The sequence below is a fragment of the Plecotus auritus genome, assembly GCF_963455305.1.
Source record: "Plecotus auritus genome assembly, chromosome: 4".
Taxonomy (NCBI): Eukaryota; Metazoa; Chordata; class Mammalia; order Chiroptera; family Vespertilionidae; genus Plecotus; species Plecotus auritus.
Genome location: NC_137775.1, coordinates 167,896,529 through 167,922,696, shown reverse-complemented (window position 1 = coordinate 167,922,696; position 26,168 = coordinate 167,896,529). Strand labels below are relative to the sequence as shown.

The following is a 26,168-nucleotide window of genomic DNA, read 5'->3' as shown; positions in this document are numbered from 1 at the left end:
CAACCTCCCCTGCCTTCCTGCTGTAGTTTGACAGTCTGTTCAATGTTTCTTTGCCTCTTTATCTATTTTTTCCCCATTTCTTTCTTAAAGGACAATTTAGACACATTTTCTTTTTTACAGACTTAAACCTAGGCATAAATAAAAGGGAAGAGCTAATATTTATAGATACAGTACTGTGCTAATTTCTTTCAAAAAAAATTTACATGAAAATATTAACTGATTAGTGTTTTGAAAGTTGTCAGCATCTTTTTTTTTTTAAAGGAATCTATGAACTGCAAGTACCGTAGAATATAACCCAATACCTTTTTCTGAAGATGCCCCTTCATTCAGGATTTGGATTGCTCGTCGAATATCCAAGTTGAACAGTGCCACAGCAGCAGCTCTCTCCCATTCCCCTTCTTGTACCAGGGAGTTCAAAAATGGCCCTACATCTACATCTGTTCCTTTCTTAATCCATCCACAAAGCTGTAAAGCTAAGATTCTTTCTTCATTTAAATTCTGTATATCAGTTTGCTTATCCAATCCACTCCAATTATGTCTGGTGTTTTCCACCATTCCTAGAACAAGAAACATTTTTACATTAATTGCTTTATTATTTATTATTTTTAGTAAATTTATTGAGGTTACATTGGTTAATAAAATTACATAGGTTTAAGGTGTTCAATTCTATAATACATTACCTGCATATTGCATTGTGTGTTCACCACACCATGTCATGTCTCTTTCCAACACCATTTATACCCCTTTCCACCCACTTTTGCCTCCCCCGCTCTCATTTCCCTCTGTTAATAACCATATTGTTGTCTGTTTATGAGATTTTTGTGGGTTTTTTTTCTTTCTTGAAATATATTTGGAAAATAAGTCAGTTTTAGAGATAAATATTTCAACATCAGATTCTGAATATTCAATTTCTCAGCCTTCATTTGATGATAGCATAAATATAAAATATGTCATAAAGAAAACATACTTTACATATTGCTAAGTACAACAGCATCTTGAATTATCAAAAAGAGCTTTTGGAATAACAGTCATCGCTTGATAGTCTAAGCTGAGTCACTGCTTCAGAGAAGCCTCCCTGGCCAAGTAATGTAAAATAGGGTGCCATCTACTATTATCTTACTTACCTCTGTCTTCTCTATTTCCTTTAGCACTAACATAAGCTCTCCCCTTTTTAAAAAAAATTCATTTTTTAGTCTTTTTTCTTATTAGAACAAGAGCTCCCAAAGAGCAGGCATCTTGTCTGTTTTATTTGAAAAGTATCCCTGGTGCTTGAATTCCAACAGATGCTCACTATCCCTCCTCCCCTGGTTTCTCTCTCTCTCTCTCTCTCTCTCTCTCTCTCTCTCTCTCTCTCTCTCTCTCTGTATGTATACATATACATAGATATGGAAAAATGAGATCATAAACATCAAAATATTTGGGAAGCTTAAGGTAAGTACTAAAGCTAAAATACGATAAGAACAATTTGAAGTCCTCCTTCCCTTTAAATCAGAAGACTTTATATTCTCTTTTCATAAGAAATCTAAATAAATTCTTGTAGCACTATTTAGATCGCATCAAGGTTGTTGATCCTATGATACTTGGTACCAAATAAAGGTTAAACAAATGAATAGAAAATTTAAGGACTCTATTAATTGCAAGTCAAATTCTTCAATGTTCTAGAAAGGTTTACCACCAAACTTCATGAAGAAGTCTCAAGATGAGTCATTTGTAAAATTTTTGAAATTTAAAAATAGTTAACTAATACACATGAAATTACTTATTTTTAACTTTACTATTGGAAACTGTTGTCAGTATAGGTCAGTGGTCGGCAAACTGCGGCTCTGTTGACGAATGAGTTTGCCGACCACTGGTATAGGTCAAGGAGTTAAAGAAGACTTCTGAAAAGAGAATTCCTGCCCATCAAAATGAGGAAAGCATTCTGCTCTATTAGCAACAATGATGGAAGTCATTTGAGACAAAAAATCACTTTTAGCTTTAAAAAGTGAAATTTTAAGAACTATGAAAAAACTTTGAATAATTAAGTAAAATAAGTTATTTTTCCAAATTTATATTGTTTAGATCGAATGTAGTCATTAAATTTCAGGTAAAACAAACTGCAGATGTACTAAGATATTTATTTTCATACTAGAGGCCTGGTACACAAAATTCGTGCACGGGGCGGAGGTGTCCCTCAGCCCAGCCTGCACCGTCTCCAATCTGGGACCCCTCGAGGGATGTCCGACTGCCCAGTTAGGCCCGATCCTATCCAAGACTGCTGGCTCCCAACTGCTCGCCTGCCTGCCTTCCTGACTGGCCCTAACCACTTCTGCCTGCCAGCCTGACTGATGCCTAACTGCTCCCCTACCAGCCTGATTGCCCCTAACTGCCCTACCCTGAAGGCCTGGTCACCACTAACTATCCTCCCCTGCAGGCATGGTCACCTCTAACTGCCCTCCCCTGCAGGCCTGGTCACCCCCAACTGCTCTCCCCTGCAGGCCTGGGTCCCACCCAACTGCCCTTCCCTGAAGGCCCGGTCGCCCCAACTTCCCTCCTCTGCTGGCCTGGTCACCCCTAACTGCACTCCCCTGCAGGCTTGATCGCCCCCAACTGCCCTCCCTTGCAGGCCTGGTCCCCCCAACTACTCTCCCCTCCTGGCCTGATCGCCCACAACTGCCCTCCCTTGCAGGCCTGGTCCCTCCCAACTGCCCTCCCCTGCTGGCCATCTTGTGTCCACATGGGGGCAGCCATCTTTGACCACATGGGGGCAGCCATCTTGTGTGTTGGAGTACTGGTCAATTTGCATATTGCTCTTTTATTAGATAGGATAGCCATTATAAATTTTGGATTAAATGCTGACATTATTTAATAAATGGTAAAATAACAATTTTAAACAGGTGAACAAAAAGCGGCCATTTATTTTTCAAATGATTTCTCAATTTCTTAGAGTTCTTCCTTTATACAACTTTTGTCATGAAATAGAGATCAATATATATGAATCCAAAGAGTTCACTGCTAGAAGGTGGAAAAGTGTGTCATGTATTTTGGCTGCTCAAAAATGTTCTTACTGCTTGATAACTATGCTATAAGACTCAGGGGTCCTCAAACTTTTTAAACAGGGGGCCAGTTCACTGTCCCCCAGACCGTTGGAGGGCCAGCCTATAGTTTAAAAAAAAAAAAACTATGAACAAATTCCTATGTGCACTGTGGGCCCGGGACGAGTCAGCTGCTAAGCAGGACAGGCAGTGGCACCCGGCGGGCCGGATAAATGTCCTTGGCGGGCCGCATGTGGCCCGCGGGCTGTAGTTTGAGGACCCCTGCATCAAATAAGCAATGTGATATTATTGTGGATTTTTAAGTATATAGTCATTTTATGATTTTTAACATGTGTAGATTTTATATCCAGTAAACAAATATGAACTTTATTACTGAAGGAAATAAGTTTGTATGTGAACTTTTTAAAAATGAATTTCAAATCTATGATTTTAACATCTCACTGAAAAAATTTTAAAATCTATGCATGTTACGCAATTCTAAATTATGAAATTCTATCCTCCAAATTTGAGATTGCCATATATATGAATAAGAGAATCAACATTTTATTGATGGTTGCAAGAGAAACAAGTTCACTTAAACATTAAAAAACATTTTTTAAAAATGTTTCAAATACCAGCAATAAGACACTTTGCTATTTGTAGATATTAATATGTTGCATTTTTATATCTATATAAAAACAAAGAAGCAAAATTATCCAGTGTTTTAAAGCACATTTTGTTGTTAAAAACACTAAATCCTAGCTATTTTACCTCTTCAAGTAATTCTGAATAGATAAGTTCTCTAGATCAGTTTTCACCATGTTGTATGAAAAGCTGACCAAAATTTATTACACAATTTTCTATCTTAAAAAGAAGAAATTATACCTATTGAGAACACTGTGAAAACTGCTCTATAAGACTGTACAAGACATTCCCTCGGAGCAAGCATTCTCGTCATACTTGTTGATTTCAATACTTAGTCCGTCCAATAAACTAGCCTCTTTGATCCTTTGCTTCCTTATCTCCAGTGGTCAACACCTCCAAGACTTTACCCACTTTCATGGACACTCTCCAAATTGTTTGTCCTCTAAAAGAGCCAATTTTTTTTTATCCTCAACCAAGGATATATTTTTATTGATTTGATTTTTTAGAAAGAGAGGAAGGGGGAGAGAGAACATTGATTGGTTGCCTCTTGTATGCACTGGACTGGGGATAAAACAGCAACTTAGGTATGTGCCCTGACCAGGAATCGAACCTGTGACCTTCCGGTTCATGAGACAATGCTCCAAACAACTGAGCCATCTGGCCAGGGCCAAAAGAGCCACTGTCTAACCACAACCTCAAAGTCTTCTGAAAATCTAATTTCCTATGCTTCAACATCATACTCTCTTGACCACTCATATTTTTACTTACCTGTCTTTTCCTCCCATTTTCCTCTCTATCCAAGCTAGATTCCAAGGGTCAACAATTGAGTCGCTCTCTTAATTCTCCTGCCACACTGCCCTTTATTCTTTCCTCTGGTAAACAACATTTCCCCACAACCTTCCCATGTTTCTCAAGACAACTCTCTCTGCTCTTCTCCCCATCTTCTCTAGACAACCTTCTTGCTCTTTCTCAACAAGCAAACCTACTATATTGAGAAAACAGGAGTCATCAGGTAGCAAAGCCCTCAGCTCTTGTCATTGAACCTTAAACAAACCTTTCCCCTTTCCCTCTGGCTAATATGGAGAAGGTGCACATACTCCTAACGAAAGCTTTGGATGTCTTTCCCACCCATTCCTAGGTATTTTGCTCTTCACCTCCTTATCTCCTCATCTTCAATTTCTCTTTTTGGGGTTTTTCCCATCAGCATTTACACATACTTAAATTAATCCCATGTTCAAAACAAAAACAAAGCAATACAAAAGTCCTCTTTGACCCCAAATTCACCTGCTGCTACTACTACTACTGTATATATTTTTATCCTTCTTCATCTAGTCAAATTTCTTGAATTATGTAAAATGGATGACTTTACTTCAACCTATTCTAAATTTCTTGCCCCCTGGATATCTCCATCTATCTCGATTCAACTTATTCCAAAATAAATTCTTATTCTTCTCAAATACGCTCTTCCTATGTGATTCCTATATAATTAACTGATACCAGTATTAAACCAGTTTCCTAAGCTAACTATATGTTATCTTTTCCTCCTCCATCCCCTTTATCCAATTAGTCATTAAACTGTGTCCCAATCTCTAATTTATCCACATTTCTCTAGCTCCTCTGCCACTAACCTTGGTAAGAACACCATCGTATCTTTCCTGATTACTGTGGCTTTTCTGAGGTCCCTGCTATCAATATTGATCCTCTTCAATTCATTCCTCACAGTGACAGCTCTAAAACACAATCTAATTGCCACTATTCTTTAAAATGTTTCCTTGGTTTCCCCTAATTACAGGATAAATCTTCCTAAATTATTACCATGAGTCCTGAGTTACCCATTGCTTACTTTTCTAATATCCATTCTTTCTTCACTTTCTCTCACATGCTCTGTTCCAGTAATACCTGCATATGCTATGCTCCTTCACCTTGGGGCTCAGGCATATGCTGCTCCCTGCCTGGACTTTGTCTTTGTCTTTACCTCCTCCAGGAAACCTTCTCAATACCGACAAATCAGATCAGGAATTCTATATATAATTGTCTGTTCTTCTTCATGTTATAACTGCCTGTTGTAGCTATCTTGTTCAGTATCCATAATTATGTCTCCAGTTCCTAGAACAATTCTTAGAACACAGTGAACAAGTAATAAATATTTGGTGAATGAGTGAATAAATTTACCTCATATTGTAGTAAGAATTAAAGTAACATGGAGAAAGCAATTGGCATGATGTCTAATTCATAGTAGGCACTAAATATATTTGCCACCAAAGTTTAAATATAGCTGTGTGTTATAATAAATTTGATTAATTATGGTGGACAAGATAGCTCAATGTATAGAATTATTATATGTTAAATTATTAACACATAATGGTATTTTATTATTAATACAATGGTATTAGAGATACCATTAAAGAACGAAGTATGGCCAGATAAAAGATTGAAATACAATCTTTGACAGACATTTCTCTACCTATTACTTTCGGGTTATACAAACAAAAACATATAAGACAAACCAAACAAAAAGCTGAAGGTCTAGCAATGAGAAAATCTTTCCAACAGTAGTTTTTTTTTAGTTTGGGTGAAGACCACTTGACTTAAATCAAGATATTCAGTTTGTCTCTACTGCATCAAAACCACAGATATTCCACCTTCCCTCTTGCTTTTCTTCAGAGGTAGTTTGTTGGGTTTCCCCTAAAACATATCAAAATATAACAAAAACAATAATAAACCTCAGAATAACTGAGAATGCAATATGGCCTGATCTACTTTCTAGATAAAATACTAAAAGTTTTATAAACTTCATGTTTAATTCTTTGCAGTAATTCTAAAATCATGAACCACGGTATTCAGGTTCATTGATAGGGGTAATACAGTATATCTGTCCTTTTACTTATATTAATAAAAAACAGAAGTTTTAAATTGAACTCATTCATTTTATTATTTATAATAAAAATTACTTTTTTGGTGGAGAGCTAATGAGAACACCTAAATGAAATAGGTCATAAAAATAGTCCACTGCATCTTTATCAATGTGAACTAAAGCAATTTTTGTGTGTATTTTTTTAATCCTCATCCAAGGACATGCTGAGAGAGAGTGAGAGGGAGGGAAGGAGGAAGAGAGGGAGGGAGGGAAAGACGGAGGGAGAGAAAAGGGCATCAATGTTAGAGGAAACTGCAATCAGTTGCCTTAGGTACGCTCCCCAACCAGGGATCAAACCCACAACCCAGGCACGTGGCCTGTCCAGCAATCTAACCTCCCTGGCAACCATTCAGCACACGTGACAATGCTCAATCAACTGAGCCACTCCAGCTGGAGTGAACTAAAATTGACAGTCCTTTTAAAAATTGTAACAGTTTAATCAAAATACTTAACCTACTATTAAAAATAGCATTTACTTAGTATTATTTGTATAGTATTGAAAGTCGTATTAAAATCCAAGTTGAATTTATTACTTCTGCTAACACTCTGACTAAATAATGTGAACTTTTCTAGCAGCTTGAATTAGGCCCAAATTTGATTGCTAACAAAAGCTAGATATGGAATCCTCATTTGGGGAGATGATTGTAATATAACCTACAACTTAATTCCAATAAAAACATTAAAGAAGTCAGTGGAAAAAAATAGTAAGTTTGGCTCTTTTGTCCTCTTTATTCTTCAATAGTCTTATCAATTTCAATCCTATAGTAATTCACACATTCATTCAATTAGCAAGGACTATTTCAGGTAAGGGTCCTTCAAGTAAGGCCGTAGTTGGTGTCAATTACATATAGACCTTGCCATTAGATAGCTAAGTGAAAGTAAGCAACAAAATAAAAAGGGGTCTTCTTCAATGAGAAATTTAGTTTTCATAAAAACAAAATACTATAATAAAATTCTAACTAACAACCAGGAACCTATAAATCATCTAATGTAATACCTCTCAAAATGGGTCTTCATAAAAAACAATTATGCATTTAACTCAACAATTTACAAAAATATCTACTGTAGAGAGCCGTCTGGGAAGGCACATGGATACTTTTTTAATTCTTATCAGCTGAGCCCAAGGGCACTGGCAGAATCCTGTTATCAGTACCCATGTACTTGGAATGAGGAACAAAAAGGACCTTGACCCACCCAAAATAAGGAGCTTACTCAGATCCTGATGAATAGGATTTGGGCACACCCAAAACTCCTTTTGATCATAAAATCCCTTTTGGAAACCAATCAATATGCTGTGTTGTCTGAGGTGAGTGTGACTGTCTCTCTATCAGAGGACAGGAAGCCACCCGGCACCCAGTTTGAATCTATTTCTGTCTCTTGTCTCTTTCTTTCTCTATTTTCTTAATCCCCAGCTCCTCCCCTCAGGAACCTGTCTTTCTCCCTTTCCGTGCGATACTCGGAAAAGGAAGAAACACCGCACCACATTTGGCACCCGAACAGGGACCTGAGTACGGAGGGAAAATAGGCGAGGGGGTCACTTCCACGACGTGCGCACAGATTAAGGTAAGTTTTTGGGAAGTGTATTGTGTATTGTGAATTGTGAATTCACTTGAATAACCGGGTATAAACATGGGTAATTCAGTCTCGGAAAGGAGATTCTTCCTCCTCCTCCTCCTCCTTACCCCCACCTTCCCCCCCTTCACCCGCTGCCGCTCCTGCCGCTGCTCTTAAGAGTCGGCCTAACAAGTATTTACCTCCTAAATATGAGCGGAAGCCAGAGATTGAGAAAAGGAGATACAAACATTACCATGAGCGAGATGATTTAGATGATGAGGAAGATCTTGCTCACAGTTTTGAAAAAACAACCCTAACCCCCCGGCCTTTACAGCCAGAAACTGGCACACAGCCAAATATGAAAGTAACTACAACTGCTGTGCAGCCGGTACTATCCCCTTTACAGCTGACCTTACAGAAGGCATGACGACCTGGAGAGGATATTACAGGATTTTCAATGTATCCGATCCTAGAAAGGCCAGACCCTACCAACCCAGGGCAGATACTGAGAGTGCACGAGGCCATTCCTTTTAAAACCCTCAAGGAGTTTAAAACCTCTGTCTCCACGTATGGCCCCACTTCTCCATTTGTCTTGAGCTTGATTGACACTGTAATTAGTGAAGATCTGCCTCCTCAAGACTGGCAAACATTGGCTAAGGCATGTCTTTCCCCTGGAGATTATTTACTGTGGAAATCCAATTGGACTGAAATTAGTGAAAAACAGGCAGCTAAAAATCAACAACAAGGTGTGCCTATCACTCTTGAAATGTTAATAGGAACTGGAACATGTAGCAGCTTACAGGCTCAGATGATGTTCCCTTTGCAAGCTTATCAGCAGATAAATATTTGTGGCACTAAGGCTTGGAGGGAGTTGCCCACTAAGGGAGAGAAAAGCATGGACGTTACAAAAATTATACAGGGGCCAGAGGAGCCCTATCAGGACTTTGTGGCACGGTTGCTTCAGGCAGTAGACAGAGTGGTTGGAGATTCCAATACGGGATCCCTGTTAGTGAAGCAACTGGCTTTTGAGAATGCCAATAGAACATGTCAGGAGGCTCTACGCCCCTACAGAAAAAGGGGGTCAATTTCTGAGTTCATCCGTATTTGTGCTGATATTGGGCCATCCTATGTTCAGGGAGTGACTTTGGCTGCTGCATTGAAGAAGTCTCTGCAAAGGGACCATTCAGGGAGCAAAGAAAAACGGACTTGTTTCACTTGCGGAAGGCCAGGCCATATTGCAAAGAATTGCTGGCAACAGGTTGCCTCAAGGGGACAAGGAAGTTCAGCTCCTAGTCTCCCTGCTCCGCAGTTGGGGTTTTGTCCTCGCTGCGGCAGGGGAAGACACTGGGCCAATAACTGCTGGTCCCAGAGAGGCATTGATGGCCAGCCTCTTGACCCACATCAGGGAAGCGGCAAATGGGGCCGGCCCCGCCAAACAGTGGGGGCTCTGTCATACCATATCGGCCTGCCTACAATCGGTCCACTATCAGGGAACTCTACCGCGCCACCCCAGGAAGTGCAGGATTGGACCTCTGTCCCACCGCCAAATATGTACTAACTCCCGATATGGGTCCACAAGCAATCCCTACAGGGATTTATGGACCATTACCTAAGGGCACCATGGGACTTATTTTAGGAAGAAGTAGCTTATCTATGAAAGGATTTCAAGTTTTACCAGGTGTGATAGATCAAGACTATACTGGTGAAATTAAAGTTATAGCACAGATAACAAGTACCATAATTCAAATTTCTCCAGAAACTAGGATAGCCCAGATTGTAATCTTGCCCTATTGTACGGCTGGGAAACTTCTCTCCACAGAGCTTCGGGGAGAAAGAGGATTTGGATCCTCTAATCAAATGTACTGGGCACAGCTAGTTAAACAAGGGCGCCCAGAGCTAGAGTTAAAATTAAATGGGAAATTTTTCCGAGGAACAATAGATACCGGGGCAGATGTTTCCGTGATTGCCTCCAGGCACTGGCCCCCTGCATGGCCTCTTAATACAGCTACTGCCAATCTACAAGGCATTGGCCAAGTCTCTCAGCCTCTAGTGCAGAGAAGTTTAAAGGTGGCAGGAGAGGGCAAAGCTATCTGCTCTCCTGCAATGAGATTACTTAAAAGTTTTCTTTAAAATTCATAAAATAATCCGCAGGAAGATTCTGATCTTGGCCAAATTGGGTGTTAGTTATAAAGAAAAAAAATTTGACATCTGTCTTTTAAGCATGAAAAAATGTGGCCAGATCTGTTGCAAAAACTTCCCCTAAAGTAAGCAGGATGTAGGGGAGAGACACGTGGCGGTCCAATATAGACACCACTCCCCAAGAAAGCCACCTTAAGAGGCCTCATATATTCGCCATCTTTCCTTTTTCCAGCTAATGAATTAAAGTTTTTACAAATTCATAAATGCATCGGGGATTTCTGTGCTCATGTAAAGTGAAAAGGCCAGTTTAAAAACGAGTGCGCATAGTTTTTGAGCTGGGCTTGACACTTTTCTGTGTACAGAATAAAAACCCTAGAGATTTTAGCTGTAAAGATGGCGAAGATGAACTGGGAGACAAATTAAAGCTAGTTTCCCAAGGCATTTTAAGCAGCCCCTTTTGAAATTCCCGCCCCGAGGCAAGTAACCAGCAGGAAGTAGATAACAAGTTTGCATATGAATGGCGCATGCAAAAACTAGTAAATCATATATGAATATAAATATTTGTTTGATGGATTTTTTTCCATGTTAAAATTTCAAGGCCTTAACAGAGATGATTCTTGTAAAGCTCCAAGGGCCAGAGTAATACAAGAAAATTATTCTCTCTTCTTAAAAGAAATCCTTTTAAAACATCTAATATACTTGAAAATGCATGGTATTATTCAACAATGTCATTATAATTTTTGATATTTTACGAACAGCATATTGTACAATTAATCCAAACAAACTTAAAAATCTAAATTTTTTTTTAATGTTTGGCAGCAATTTAAAAGGGACATGAAAGGATTCAATTCCTTCCACTGTGTGAAAGGCCCCTTGGGAAGGTACTTGAGCATTCTATATTGGCCCTTTTTGTCAAAAGGAACCCTCTTCTCACAATTCAATTGCCCACAGCTGTTGCTTGAGTTTTCAGTTCATTCTGAGGTTGAAACGTCATGTTGGATGGTACCATAGATCTGTCTCTCGCACAATGGTGTGAGCTGGGCCCTCCCTGGAGAAGAAACCTGGGTTCCCCAAGATATATGATCAATGCCGGGGCCCCCCCACCAGTGGGGGGATCCCAAGGCAGGTGCTGGGCATGGAGGCCATAGGGGCATAGGCTACCAAGGAGACAGAACTGAACCTTACATCACCCTGCTTGGTCCCAGAGGATGGCTGGTTAGTCAATGACGGGTTAAGACTCCTCAAGGGAGGGGCAACCTAAGACAGGCACAGTCGCAGGGGGCCATCAGGAGAGAACTTGGGGGTCAACAGAGGTGTGGCACAGATCCTCACCCCCCCAACATTACAGGGGCTTGAACACTCGCCCCTTCTGAGGGAGGTCTCCTGCCCCATGGCTGCTTCGTGCTTCCCATGCCCAGCTCAGATTGGGACCCAGGCAACAAACAGATTTGGCCCAGCTAAGACTGAGACCCAGTTACAAACAAGAGACTTGGCCCAGCTAAGACTGAGACCCAGGCAACAGAGAAGTGGTTGATGGCAGCTGCCCTATACCTAAATCTAGCCTAAATCCAGGAGTGCTCAGGGCTTTCTCAAGGATGCATATAATCCTTTCCATTAACTAAAATTGTTTTTAAAGTATTAAATTTGACAGTAAAATAGTCAAGTTTTCAGATTAATTGAAATTGGCTAAATGAAATAAGGGAATATTCAAGAAAATCTAATTGTACAAAAGGCTGTTCCTAAAGTATTAATCAAAATTTCTATTGGTAGTTCATTTCATGTTAAAATCGCTTAACATGCAATGAACCCTAAAGCAGTCATAATTTTGGGCAAAAATTTAAAAGGATCCCAAGTAAAATTCATAAAAAAGATTTCTTTATTAACCTTTGGATGAGAATATGTTTATATTTCCAAAAACTCCAAGACCATGTGGATTCCTGCAACAGAGAGGAATTAGCAGGAAATAATTCAGCCATGAAGAGGAGAAACAGTCCAGATATGGAAGACGCTGACGACACCTTTCCATGCTAGCAGTCAGCAGCTGTCACTGCAGGTTGCCCAGGACCAAACCAGAAGTCAAACCTGCATTGCCACCATTTGTCCACCATCCAGATGTCATTGCTGACATGTACACTTGGAACTTTTGGACATTGAAACTTGGACTCAGAACTGTTTGACATTAAAATTTGGACTCGGAACTTTTGAACATTGAAATTGGGACCTAAACATTTTTTGTTCTTATATGCTTATTTCTGGTCTGTAAATGCAAGATTTCTTTTAAAAAATTAAAATGGGGGAGATGTAGAGAGCCGTCTGGGAAGGCACATGGATACTTTTTTAATTCTTATTAGCTGAGCCCAAGGGCACTGGCAGAATTCTGTTATCAGTACCCATGTACTTGGAATGAGGAACAAAATGGACCTTGACCCACCCAAAATAAGGAGCTTACTCAGATCCTGATTAATAGGATTTGGGCACACCCAAAACTCCTTTTGATCATAAAATCCCTTTTGGAAACCAATCAATATGCTGTGTTGTCTGAGGTGAGTGTGACTGTCTATCAGAGGACAGGAAGCCACCGGGCACCCAGTTTGAATCTATTTCTGTCTCTTGTCTCTTTCTTTCTCTATTTTCTTAATCCCCAGCTCCTCCCCTCAGGAACCTGTCTTTCTCCCTTTCCGTGCGGGACGCGGAAAAGGAAGAAACACCGCACCACAATCTACTTAAAACCCAAAAGAGAAAAAAAAAGTATTTATGTATACTATCCTGAAATACATAAATAATGGGGAAATATAAAAGTACAAAAATTATGAACATATTGCAAAAAATAGAATTTTCTTACCCAAAGATGATTTTACAATTGATTTAATCCCTGCATAAACCAATGATCCTTTGTTGCCTGGAGATTTCTGGTCCATATCTTCTGTATACTGCTTCATGAGTATTTACATGCATAGGAAATACTACTAATAATACATAATAAAATATTTCAAAGCTATATTTATTTTGATTTGAAGCCAATTCATAATAGGCGTCAGTGCAAACGAAGTGGTTCTACTCTATTATGGAGTTATACTTTCTTCCTCCTACACATCTGCAAAAGCAGTATTTCAAGTTCTACAGTTTTAAACAATTTTAGTTTCTAATTTTAGCATTATATAACTTGTATTTGTATATAAAACATTCAGTATATTTACAGACTGACCTTTCAACAAACTTCAAGAACATTTCTATCTGATTCATCTGGAAATTCACAACACAAAGGATATAGTGCAGAGTATACCAGAGTGACTTGAGCTGTGGATCTTCATTTCCAGCTAAAATATGGTTTCTCCACACTTGTTCTGTATCAAGTCCGTACCTTGATAAAGCCCGAAGGCGCATCTTTGTTGCTATATCTTTTTCTAAAGAATTATCATTTTCTTCTGTACATTCATACAAATGACGACCACAAGCCCACATTAAAGATGTAATTGGGCTCCAGGCAAGAGATATCCTTTCAAAAACAGTGAAGTCAGACATTGTTCGGTTGGGAGTTACAACTATCATTCGATTTTGACTTGTTGGATGCCAAGCAAAGGAAGCAATGTAATTGTCACAAGGTTGCACACTTCTTTCAATTATTGTGGGTTCAGTTTCATCCCCAATGGGAGTGGGTGTATGCTGCATATCATATAATCTAATAATATTACTATCCCTTGTTAAAGTGGCAAGCAGACCAGTCCTAGTTGGACACCATGCAACTTTTGTTAAGGGTTTCGGTTGCTCGGTCAAAGTCAAAACTGGCTTCTCAAATTTCCTAAGATCCCATATTGCAACCTGACCTTCATAGAAGGAAGCAACACGATCATGGAAGTATGGGTCTACTGTCACCCCCTGAACAGCTTTTGTATTTACAAACATCTTTTGGCTTGTATTCCGAAGATCAAATATGGCTAGGTTACGATGCATACCAGCAAGGAGAAGTTTCTGGTCCCGTGGAAGCCAACAAAGAGAGAGACAAGCATCATTCTGTCCTAATTCATAAAGTGGTTTTGTTACTAATAATGTTGTTTCAGTTTCACCTGCTGTAAGTCTCACTTTTTCCATGGGGACTATATCAGGAGTATATTTGCTGCAGATATCCCAAATCAGCACTGAAAAATCAGCTCTATGTTTATCTAGACCAGCAGCAAGCCAGTTACTATCCAATGGATTCCATGCAAGAGTATTGCATTGTCGTGCATGTTTTGGAACAAATTCTTTTCCTATCAAATCTCTGAACTTTGAGTTGTGATCTTGACCAAGACTTGTGAGTACAACTCGACCATTTGCTTGTCCAACGGCTAGGAGACATTCAGGATCATAATTGAGATACCAAGCAACACATTTCATATAGGGTGTATCTGAATTTATTGATAGCAAAGTAGCCGCAGAGTCTTCAGATAAACGTAAAGATCCAGCTTTGAGTTCCGAATTCACAGTAGATTCCACATGATAAAGGCTCAGTTCTGAGTCACATACAACAAATCTATCAACCTGGTGTGGTGCCCACAATATATCAGGTTTGGTACCACTCATGTTTATTGATGTGCTCAAAGTGTCCAGTCAGGTCCATTCACTGAATATCTGTTTAAAAATGAAAAGTTTAAAATGTTAACAAAATATAATTCTAAGTTGAATAAACTATTCAGAAAGTCAAGAAATACTAGTACAGGTACTCTGTTTTTCAATGTATATACATTTCTTCTGTCTGCTATGAATCCAAGATAATATCCTATCGAATAAAATAATAACATGCAAATTGACCGTACCTCCGCTACACCCACAAGCCACGCCCACCAGCCAATCAGGAGCAAATATGCAAATAAACCCAACCAAAATGGCTACGGCCACTGAGAGCAGGAGGGAGGCTTGGGTTTCCCCGGTAATGGAGGAAGCCAAGCTTTCCACCTGCCCTTGCCGGCCTAGGACTCCACTCAAGGCTACAAAGTTTCAATGATAGAAGATACATAAATCCCAACAGAAATGGCTGTCACCTCGGAGCAAGCAGAAGGCTTGGCTCCGCTCCAGGCTACAAAGTTTCAATTGTAGAAGATAAATAAACCCCAGATACCAGGGCCTCCGCTTGGGTCACCAGGGGGCGTGGCCGGCCTGCAAACCACCACAGGCCCCTCGCCCAGGCTGCCCCACACCCCAAGGAACCCCCACCCTGATCCGGGACACACTTCAGGGCAAACCAGCTGGCCCCCACCTGTGCACCAGGCCTCTATCCTACCTAATAAAAGAGTAATATGCAGATTGACCATCACTCCAACACACAAGATGGCTGCCCCCATGTGGTCAAAGATCCTGTCCCCATGTGGACACAGGATGGCCACCACAAGATGGCTAGCAAGGGAGGGCAGTTGGGAGGGACCAGGACTGCAACGCCGGCAGTTGTGAGCGATGAGGCCAGCAGGGGAGGGCAGTTGGGAGGGACCAGGCCTGCAAGAGAGGGCAGTTGGGGGCGATCAAGCCTGCAGGGGAGGGGAGTTAGGGGTGACCAAGCCGGCAGAGGAGGGAAGTTGGGGCGACCAGGCCTGCAGGGAGAGGCAGTTGGGAGGGACCCAGGCCTGCAGGGGAGAGCAGTTGGGGGGGACCAGGCCTGCAGGGGAGGGCAGTTAGGGGTGACCAGGCCTGCAGGGGAGGGCAGTTGGGGGGGACCCAGGCCTGCAGGGGAGAGCAGTTGGGGGGGACCAGGCCTGCAGGGGAGGGCAGTTAGGGGTGACCAGGCCAGGCCTGCAGGGGAGGGCAGTTAGGGGCAAACAGGCTGGCAGGGGAGCAGTTAGGCATCAATCAGGCTGGCAGGGGAGCGGTTAGGTGGTGATCAGGCTGGCAGGCAGAAGCGGTTAGGGGTAATCAGGAAAGCAACCGGGCGAGCAGTTGAGAGCCAGCAGTCCTGGATTGTGAGAGGGATGTCGGACATCCCTTGAGGGGTCCCAGATTGGAGAGGGTGCAGGCTGGGCTGAGGGACACGCCCCCCCCCCCCCCCCCCCATGTATGAATTTCATGTACCAGGCCTTTAGTTTAATGATAAAAAGGGAAAAAAAGAACTTCCTCCAATAAGATGACTGGTAAAAATCTGAGAACTCCATTCTGGCTTTATTTCCCAAGATCAATTATCTTAATTTCACTGTTACTAGTACCTTCAATTTAATCTCAGTGTTAAAATAACTTCAGTGTGGTGAGAAAATTAGTAAGTATCATCTATTTGAAGGGGATAAAATTTTAAGGCATTATGAATCATGTTTAGATCAGTACTATCTATTTGTACTTTCTGTAATGATAGAAATGTTCTAAATCTGCACTGTTCAACATGGTAGCTACTGGCTACATGTGAGCCACTGAGCCCAAGAAATATGACTAGTATAAATTTTAAATTTTATGTAATTTTAATTAATCTATATATAAAAGCCTAAGCGACTGGCTGACTGTCCAGTAGCTATGACGTGCACTGAGAACCAGGGTGCAGACTCTCAATGCAGGAGCAGAAACCACAGGCATGGAAACATGGAACAGACTGATGAATCTCAGAGGGAAGGGGCGAGGGGATTGGACCAAAACCGGCTGTCCAATATCCCTCGAGGGGTCCCGCATTGCGAGAGGGTACAGGCCAGGCCGAGGGCCCCCTCTGGTGCACAAATCTGTGCACCGGGCCTCTATTTTTAATATAAATAGCCATATGTGGCCACCATAATGCAGATTTAAAATGCAATGCCACTAGTAAGAAAGAGGTCTCTTCCTCAATTTTCAACAATAAGAAGCAGCCCTCGTGCAGAATAAACACTGAAATGTATTAAGAAGAATTGAGTTCTATTCCTAGCTCTAACGTATGTACTAGTATATTAGCTATAAGCCTTAGAAAGGCTTTTGTGTTTGGGTCTTTTGTTTCCTCACCTATACAGTAAGAGTTGGTTTAGATTAGGGTTTCTCAAACTTTAGTCATTCATGTACCACCTGTGTGGTTATTTAACAGTTTTCTTTAAATTGGCTCATTTTAAAATATGAAAATTGATTTTAACCTCATCATAAGGTTTATGAATTATAGGTATGATACTGCTAAGTATATTTTTTCTAACATACATTAAAATAAACATATAACTATTAAAAATACTTGACTGGCCCTAGCAAGTGTGCTAAATGGTTTGGGCATTGTCCGTGCACTAGCAATTGCAGGTTCAATTCTTGGTCACGGGCACATGTCCGGGTTGTGGCTCAATTCTTGATAGAGGGCATGCAAGAGGCAGCCAATCCATGTTGTGCTCTCACACCAATATTTCTTTCTCTCTCCCTCTCTCTCTAAAAATCAATAAACTATTCTTTTTTTTAATCTTTTAATATATTTTTATTGATTTCAGAGAGAAAGGAAAAGGGTCAGAGAGAGAGAAACATCAATGATGAAAGAGAATAATTGATCAGCTGCCTCCTGCAGGCCCCCTACTGGGGACTGAGCCTGCAACCCAAGCAAGTGCCCTTGACCCGACTCGAACTCAGGACCCTTCAGTCCGAAGGCTGACGCTCTGTCCACTGAGTCAAACTGGCTAGGGCTAAGCTATTCTTAAAAAATTAAAAAATACTTGACTGTGTTTTACCTAAAATCATCCTGTTTATGACCAGTGGTACACAAATTGCACTTTGGGAAACTAAATTAAGTAATCACTAGAGGCATTTTCAGTTTTCAATTCTATAAGCTTTATCAAAATGAGATTTTTAAAAAGATACCCTAGTATCTTAAGCACAAACTAAAAATAGCTATGTTAAAATAATATTTTAGTAATAAAAGCTACTTACAAAATTGTAAATGTCTGTTTCCTACCAAATCTGGCTAGAGCAAATTATAGTCTGGATTAAAAATGAAGAAAGGTACTTATAATCTTCATGACAATTGGTATCTTTACAATCATGTCAGTTCTTAAAGGGTGAAGGTATGGTTCATTCATATCTCTAGATATAGAGCCTGCCACAGACTCTTAATAAAGATATACTAAATAAATTCAACTTAAAAATACTTGCACTGCTTTTTGATCTTTTAAAAGTTTCAGTCAGAAATTATCAGTCTAGAATTTCAATAGACTCAAAATTTAGATGACTGGGAAAAACCTTTAAGAATTTGTATGTTGGCTTATTTCCTTCCTTAACAGATCTGAAGCCCAAGATCAATCATTTCAATTACATTCCTATCACCATCCTCAATTTCTTCACTTCCATGCCAGTCTGAGTTTGCCTTCTCAACCCTAGATCAACCCAATTATTACTGTCCTCTTTCCTCCACTCAGCTGCTGAGTGCCAAAGCTCTGCAGACTGACCCCATAAGAAATTAAGGTATACAACAATATCTAGCTTGGTCCAGCAATTGTTGGTCCAGCAATTGTTTTATTCACCTTTCTACTCCGGCTTTCATGAAATTCATCTTTATCACAGTATCACAGTGATCTTTTAAAAATACAAACGTAAGCAGGTTATCCAACCCCTGCTTAAAACCCTATAATGATTTCTAAATGCTCTTACTAGAACTCCAAATATTCAACATAACTTTTAAAACCCCACATGCTTTGACCTCCATCTACTGCTCCAGCCTCAATGTACACCATTCTCCTTGAATGTTCTAGCTACATGTTCTTTCTAGAATGTAAACAGCCCCTTCATCCTTTTTTTTTTAATATAAATTTTTATTGATTTCAGAGAGGAAGGGAGAGGGAGAGAGAAACATCAATGATGAGAGAGAATCATTGATCTGCTGCCTCCAGCACACCCCCTACTGGGGATCAAGCCTGCAACCCAGGCATGTGCCCTGACTGGGAATTAAGCCATGACCTCCTGGTCCATCAGTCGATGCTCAACCACTGAGCCATGCCAGCCAGGCAAGCCCCTCCATTCTTCCTTCCCTTCTTGGCCAAATTAACTCCTGCTCAAGCTTGACATCATCCATCCACTATCCCTCCACAGTCTACAGTCTACATCAGGTTTCTTAGATAGATACTTTCATTGGACAGTATTCTTTCCCTTTATATCACCCCCTGTGACTCTTCTACTAGATTATAAACTCCACTAGAGGGCTGGTGCATGGGATTTGTGCAGTGGTGGGGGCATGGCCTGCAGGGATTGGCTTGCCGTGGGAGTGCCGCTCATCCCGGTCAGCCAAGTGGCACTCCCACTGTGAGAGTGCACTGACCACCAGGGGGCAGCTCCTGCACTGAACGTCTACCCCTGGTGGTCAGTGTGTGTCATAACAACTGGTCGACCAGTCATTCTGGTCCTTCAGCCATTCGGTTGCTGGGCTTTTATTATATAGGATAAGAGCAGGTAAAATATCTTCTGCTCTCCATTTGTACCTCTAGTTCCCAGCACAGAATTAGGCCTTTACTAGATACTTGTTAAATGAATGTACTTGTTAAATGCTCCCTCTGATACTTATCACTGCTATCTCCAAGTTTTACCAATCTCCTCATCTTTCCACCCATTACCTCTGAGAAGCTGGCTCCAACCAAGAGCAAAGTGCCCACTGTTATAACTGTTCCAATGATGGACTGGAGCCCACAAATAGCCACCTGAAGAGAGGATCACTCTAATACACTGTCTTTCATTTATGCTGTAAATATTTATTAGGCAATTTCTATGTTCTACACACTATTCTAAATGCTATGAACACATTACTGAACAAGGACAGATAAGGTCCCTGGCTGCAATAGACTGGATTATGTCTCCCCAATATTCACATGCTGAAGTCCTAACCCCCCATGTGACTGTATTGGAGACAGAGCCTTGAAAGAGGTGGTTAAGGTTAAATTAGGTCATAAAGGTGGAGCCCTGGTCTAATTGGCGCTCTTATATGAGAAAGAGATACCAAAACTCTCACCCCACCATGTGAGAACACAGCAAGAAGGCAGCTATCTGCAAGTCAAGAAGAGAGCTCCTACCAGAACTGGACCACACTGGCACCCTGATCTCAGATCTCCAGTCTCCAAAACGGTGAAAAAGTTATTTCTGTTGTTTAAGCCATTCAGTCTATGGTATTTTGTTATGGCAGCCCAAGCAGACTGCATTCTAGTGCTGAAGTTATGTCCAATCTTAAAGAGAATTTAAAAATTTAGGAATGAGAAGGAAGAGAAGCACCTCATGTACTAAATAGTAACTAAGACAACAAAAAGAAGGAACAGATACTGTCAAGTAATGGTTCATACTCATGCCTTAACAGAGGAAACCTCTAAACTGGAGGTATCCTGAGATCTGACCCATCTTCCTATCTCACTAAAAAATAATTGCTTAAATAAGCATACTTTTTATCCACACTTCCGTCCCACAACCACACTCTTTATATCAGGGGTGGGGACTGTCCAGCCTGTGGGCTGTGTAAGGCCCGAGAAATCATTTGGGCTGGCCCTGCCAAGGCATTAGGGGTGAGTTAATTAAATGTTTGACCAAATACAGCAGGCTAATTTTTAAGTTGATTAATTGTGCAGCCTGAAAATGAGGTTATAAATATCCAAATATCCTTGGCAGAAAAAAGGTTCCCCACCACTGCTTTACATGAACGATAAATGGTAATTAAACTTAATACCACAAGGAAAAATCCATCTTAAACAACAAATAGAATTACTATAACCTTACAAACTATTTGATTTACATGGCACTCAATGGAGAATCATAGGATTTCTTTGAGGTTATGCATGTAAAATACAGTATCATCCACAAAATCTGATTACAGTAAATCATACAGAATCAAAGAACTTGAGAGAGACTAGCAAACCCTTCTCATTTCAGATACTAGTAGAAGTAAAGTGAAAACCAGATGTTTTGGTTCTTGTCCAACACCTCCTAACTCCCATTCTAGATTACTGCATAGAGAAAAAATCAGCCACATCATTTGCAGAGCCCGACCCAAATTGAAAATACAGCACCCCCCCTCCCCGCCACCTTGTTAAAAAATTAAGGTGACAGCCCTTCTAAATGATGGGCCTTATGTAACTCACTGGTTGCATACCATAAAACTGGCCCTGAACAGAGAAGTACATCTATAAGCACCCTCTTAAAAAACGTATTTCTTTATAATCCAATACACAATATACACAGAATCTGGCTCATGAGCATAAATATGGCTCATATTCATAGGAATATGGTGAAGAACAAAGAAAGCTGAACCTGAAGTCAGAAGACCTCTAGCCACTCACTAGCTAGACCCTAACAAGTCCCTTAATACACCAATCTCCATCTCACAAAGTTGTGACAATCAAATTGAGTTCTTCACATCAAACAGATGATGTATCACTATGATTCCCTTAAACATCCCTAGAATTTAATGTTTTTTAAGTGTTGGAGACATTGAAAAATTGGGGGCATAAAGGGGTGGAATCTGCAGTAATTACAGCTTATAGTTAGATCCTCACCTTCCAGTTTAACAAGTCAAGTGCTCACTTCCCTGCAGTGGTGTCTGAGCAAAGGAAAGCCATGTTGCTTCTGTGTTCCTCAGCAGAAGGTAGACAGCAGTATTGTCCAACAGAAATATAGTGTGAATCATAGTTTTCTAGTAGCCACGTTGAAAAAGAAAAAGAAATAGATGAAATTAAATTTAATAATGTTTTATTTAACCCAACATATCAAAAAAGTATTATCCTTTTCAATATGTAATCAATGTAAACATTATTGAGACGTTTTTTGTTTGGGTACCAGCTTGGAAATCCAATGTGTGTTTTACACTAACAGCATATTTCAGCCGCACCTGGCTACTGGGCTGCGTGTGATCTGTAATCGAAGCGTACAAGGTAGCCAATCACGCTTTCACATGCGTTTTTTGTCGTTTTCTACTTTTCTGACTATGACCAAAAAAACAACAGTAGCAGTTTAAATAAATTCCAACCACCACCATCTTCTAGGCCCTATATGCACTGTATCTATATGCAAATTACCCTTAAAGTTATGCAAAAGGCCATCATTTGCTATGCTCACGCCACACTTGAGAGGTTTAGTTTACCCTCTTGTGGAATTCTCATTACTCCTACACGCAGAGAACAGAGCTGACAGTAAGTATTTGGTAGACTACACCGAGCGCAGGGCTTGTTGCGATTCCCGGGAAACCTGGAGTCTGAGGGCGGCTCCCACGCTCTGGGCACCTGGCGGATCCTCGGGTCCTTGGCGAGGACGCAGTTCCGCACAAACCCGCCGCCACCGAGGCTGCAGCGTGGCCCAAGCGCCGCGAAGTCCCTGCGGGACCTCGGGCGGCCCGCCACCCCGAGGCGCCCTCCGAAGCCCCGCGCGGTTCCTGCAGCGAGAACCCCACTCCCAGCGCCCCGGCTCCGAGGAGGCCCCCGGTCCGCCCACTCCCGGACTTTCAACGGCGCCCATGATCCCTCGACTCTGGCCTTCCTTTTGGGAGAACGAGACCTAGCCGAGCCACACTCACCGACTTAGGAGGCCGCGCGGGCGCCGCACAGCCGCCTCCAGCCTGGTGGCCGCGCTCCCGCCGCGGGAGTCACCCCCAACACGGGCAAGATGGCGGCGCGGCCCGTAACATGGGCCCACCCGGCCGGGACCCACGACCCCACAGCCGCGCCTCCGCGACGCGCGGCCACGCCTCGGGCTGGGAAGGGGAGTTCCTGGCCCACGAGCTCCGCCCCTTCACGAGCCCGGGAGTGCCCCGCCCCGGAGCGGGGGGGGGGGAGGAAGAGGGAACTTCTCGGGAGACCCCGCCCCCAACGCCCCGTACACAGGCCCCTCCCCCAGCGCACTGGTCCACTCCTGCTGGCCCCGCCCCCAGCGCACTGGTCCACTCCTGCTAGCCCCGCCCCCAGCGCACTGGTCCACTCCTGCTGGCCCCGCCCCCAGCGCACTGGTTCGCTCCTGCAGGCCCCGCCCTCAGCGCCCTGATCCGCTCCTGCCGCCCCGCCCCGAGCTCTGGGGCGGGATCCTGGCCAGGGACCTGGGCAGCTTCTCAGAGGCACGTTTATTGTTTTAAGCACTTTATATGCTTTAGTTCATTTGGTATGTTAAAATTTTCATTAAAAATTTATGTTGACCGATGTACGAGAAAGGCCCAGGTATTTCGTTCACGATTTATTGGCTAATTTTCTCATTCCACAACCAAGTTCTATCGTGTAGCTGGCACCAATGCTGGGGACACCAAAATGAACCAAAAAGACATGATCTCACAGGAAGCAGGCAATTAGAGTGATGCCTCTTTGGGGCTAATACAGTGCTCTACGGGAGGGGCGCCCCCTTAATTTGGGGGTATCAACAACGTTTCTTGGAGGCCCACTCGGTTGAGAAATGAAGGACGAGTATGGGATTAGCCAGGAAAGGGAACGAGAGAGTGGTTTGGAAGAGAAGAGTCTTCTTGGGTGGAGGAAGAGCAAGTGCAAGGTCAGGGGGAGGGCAAAGCAGTGGGGTGGCAGTGCAGTATGGATGTATGAGTAGACGAGTGGGGAGAGATTAAGATGCTGTATCAGAAAGGCATTTGGAAACCAGGTCCGTGAATTCGGATGGACTTTTACCTAAAAGCATTGGTGAAGTCATTGCACTGAAGGGTTTTAAACAGGCCAGTGGTGTGATCAGTTTGGGGAGGAAATGGGAAACGGACAGGGTAAGCATCCCAATGACAGATGATGGTAACCCAAACTACCAGCCGTGTGCAGAGTGGGGATAGAGAGAATTGTGTGACCTGAGGAATGTTTACAAAGTGGGATGATTGACTGAGTGAGGAAGAAAGAGATTTCTAGATTTCTGGCTCCCACGTTACAGCAAATGGTGCTGCACCAGTGTTACAAATCCGACACAGGCTTTCTTCAGATTTCTGGCAATCTTTGCTTGTCTGTTCATGCTTAAAAATGGATGGTGTCAGGCTACTGGTGATGGATGTAAAAGAGCTTAGTTCTGGTGACCTTCAAGGCAGAACATTCTGTGGAGAATGTGACTGGCTAATCCCAGCTCCCTTTACTTCCACATGTACTAAATCAGTCTTTACCTGAGAGCAAATTTTGCTCTTAGGCATCAAGAGGAAATTTTGGTCCTGTAAACATTTGACATGGCTTAGGTAATCTTTTTACAAAGGTTGAAGATGAGATCTGAGATATTTAATAGACATATTTTTTAATAGATATAACTTTTTATTTATTGATTTTTTTTTTTTAGAGGACGAGAGAGAGAAACACTAATTTATGCATTCATTGGTTGTTTCTTGTATGTTTCTTGAGAGTGAATCTACAACCTTGATGTACCAGGATGATGCTCTAACCCAGTGGTGGGCAAACGGCGGCTCGTGAGCTGCGGTTTGCTGCTCTGTTGACTAATTTGCCGACCACTGCTCTAGCCAACTGAACTACTTGACCGGGCCCAAGATCTGAGATGTTTTAAAATAGCGGTTTTCAAAAGTATTCTAGCATACTTCCAAATTATATAAGTCAATGCACTTATTCATACATTTGGGGGATTACATCTAATATTGTCAAGAACCTTACATAGCTGCCAAGGTTATGATTTTTAATACATTTTTTATTGTTGACACTATTAGCGATGTCCCCCATATCTCCCCGCTTTTTCTTCCTCCTCCAGGCTCTCTGCCTGTGCCCTGCCCGGGCCTTCACCTCATTATTGTCTGGCTATGCATATATGCACATATATTCTGGGTTTTTGGTATCCTCATTCGAGGATATTTTTTCACATTGATTTTTAGAGAGAGGAAGGGAGTGAGGAGAGAGAAACACTGATGTGAGAGAGACACATCTATTGGTTGCCTCCCACATGTGCCCTCACCAGGGATCAAACCTGCAACTGAGGTACATGCCCTTGACTTGGAATTGAACCCACCACCCTTCAGTGCCTGGGCTGATGCTCTATCTACTGAGCCACACTGGCTAGGGCTGCATTCATATTCTTTGATTGATCTCTGCCCCTCTTCCCCACCCTCCTCTGTTGCATCCAACAAAACTTAAATACTTTAATGATGGTTTCTCACTATTTTCATTTTTAAATTTTGTGAGTAAGCTATTCTTTAGTTACAGGGAATTCTATATTATTCTATTTTTTCTTCTTGAACTTTCATTTCCATTCTACTTACTCCCATTGGATTATTTGTTTGTTTTACAACAAACAACTATGGACATATACTATGTGCCAGATACTTTACAAGATAGGCTCACTTAACACTCTAAGGTTGGGTGCCCTGAGAACCATACTCTGAGATGGAGATTAGGATGTAGGATACTTATTGAGGAATGTTCTTGGGATCATCACCTGCAGAAGGTGGGAGAAAGATGCTGGATTGGGTAGAGTGAGAAGCTGAGCTGTGATTCAATGTCAACAAAGGCCTCAGCCAATTCATGGGAAACTTTAGAACTGGACTGGCCCTTCAGAGATGTCTTGAGTTGGGACAAGGATTCCAGGCCTTTATACTACCCACTGATGTGGATGTATCATTGATGTGAGCTGTCCCTTGAAGGAAGTGGGACTTTGAATGAGTCCATTTTCTCAGGCAAGGCAATCTCTAAAGAAGGCTGACAAATGTTGGCCCATTTTTACTGAACAGGTAGAGTTAATGTGTTAAAAGTTCTATGCATGCCCTAACCCAGTGGTTGGCAAACTCATTAGTCAACAGAGCCAAATATCAACAGTACAATGATTGAAATTTCTTTGGAGAGCCAAATTTTTTAAACTTAAACTTCTTCTAATGCCACTTCTTCAAAATAGTCTCGCCCAGGCCGTGGTATTTTGTGGAAGAGCCACACTCAAGGGGCCAAAGACCGCATGTGGCTCGCGAGCCGCAGTTTGCCAACCACGGTCCTAACCGGTTTGGCTCAGTGGATGGAGTGTTGGCCTGAGGACTGAAGGATCCCGGGTTTGGTTCTGGTCAGGGGCACATGCCTGTGTTGCGGCCTCGGTCCCCAGTGTTGGGG

At 41.9% G+C, this 26,168-nt stretch overlaps 2 protein-coding genes across 3 annotated transcripts in view; one reads left to right on the top strand and one right to left on the bottom strand.

Annotated features, from left to right (window-relative positions):
• RPA3 (replication protein A3) overlaps nt 1–12,998 on the top strand; it is a 53,352-nt gene extending 40,354 nt beyond the window's left edge. The window contains exons 4-5 of one of the 2 annotated variants that reach the window (XM_080666247.1): nt 7,986–8,136; nt 12,191–12,998. In XM_080666247.1, the coding sequence (XP_080522373.1) occupies nt 7,986–8,098 (113 nt within the window). In that variant the 3' untranslated portion in view covers nt 8,099–8,136; nt 12,191–12,998. The remainder of the gene's footprint in view (nt 1–7,985; nt 8,137–12,190) is intronic. The other variant, XM_080666245.1, reaches the window with a different exon arrangement.
• The window catches only part of MIOS (meiosis regulator for oocyte development), a 39,517-nt gene extending 16,528 nt beyond the window's left edge, over nt 1–22,989 (bottom strand). The window contains exons 1-5 of the mRNA XM_080666231.1: nt 22,685–22,989; nt 21,672–21,808; nt 13,536–14,874; nt 13,109–13,207; nt 303–557 (exon numbers count right to left, since the gene is read on the bottom strand). Coding sequence (XP_080522357.1) covers nt 303–557; nt 13,109–13,207; nt 13,536–14,826 — 1,645 coding nt within the window. The 5' untranslated portion in view covers nt 14,827–14,874; nt 21,672–21,808; nt 22,685–22,989. The remainder of the gene's footprint in view (nt 1–302; nt 558–13,108; nt 13,208–13,535; nt 14,875–21,671; nt 21,809–22,684) is intronic.
• Between the last annotated feature and the right edge of the window lie 3,179 nt (nt 22,990–26,168).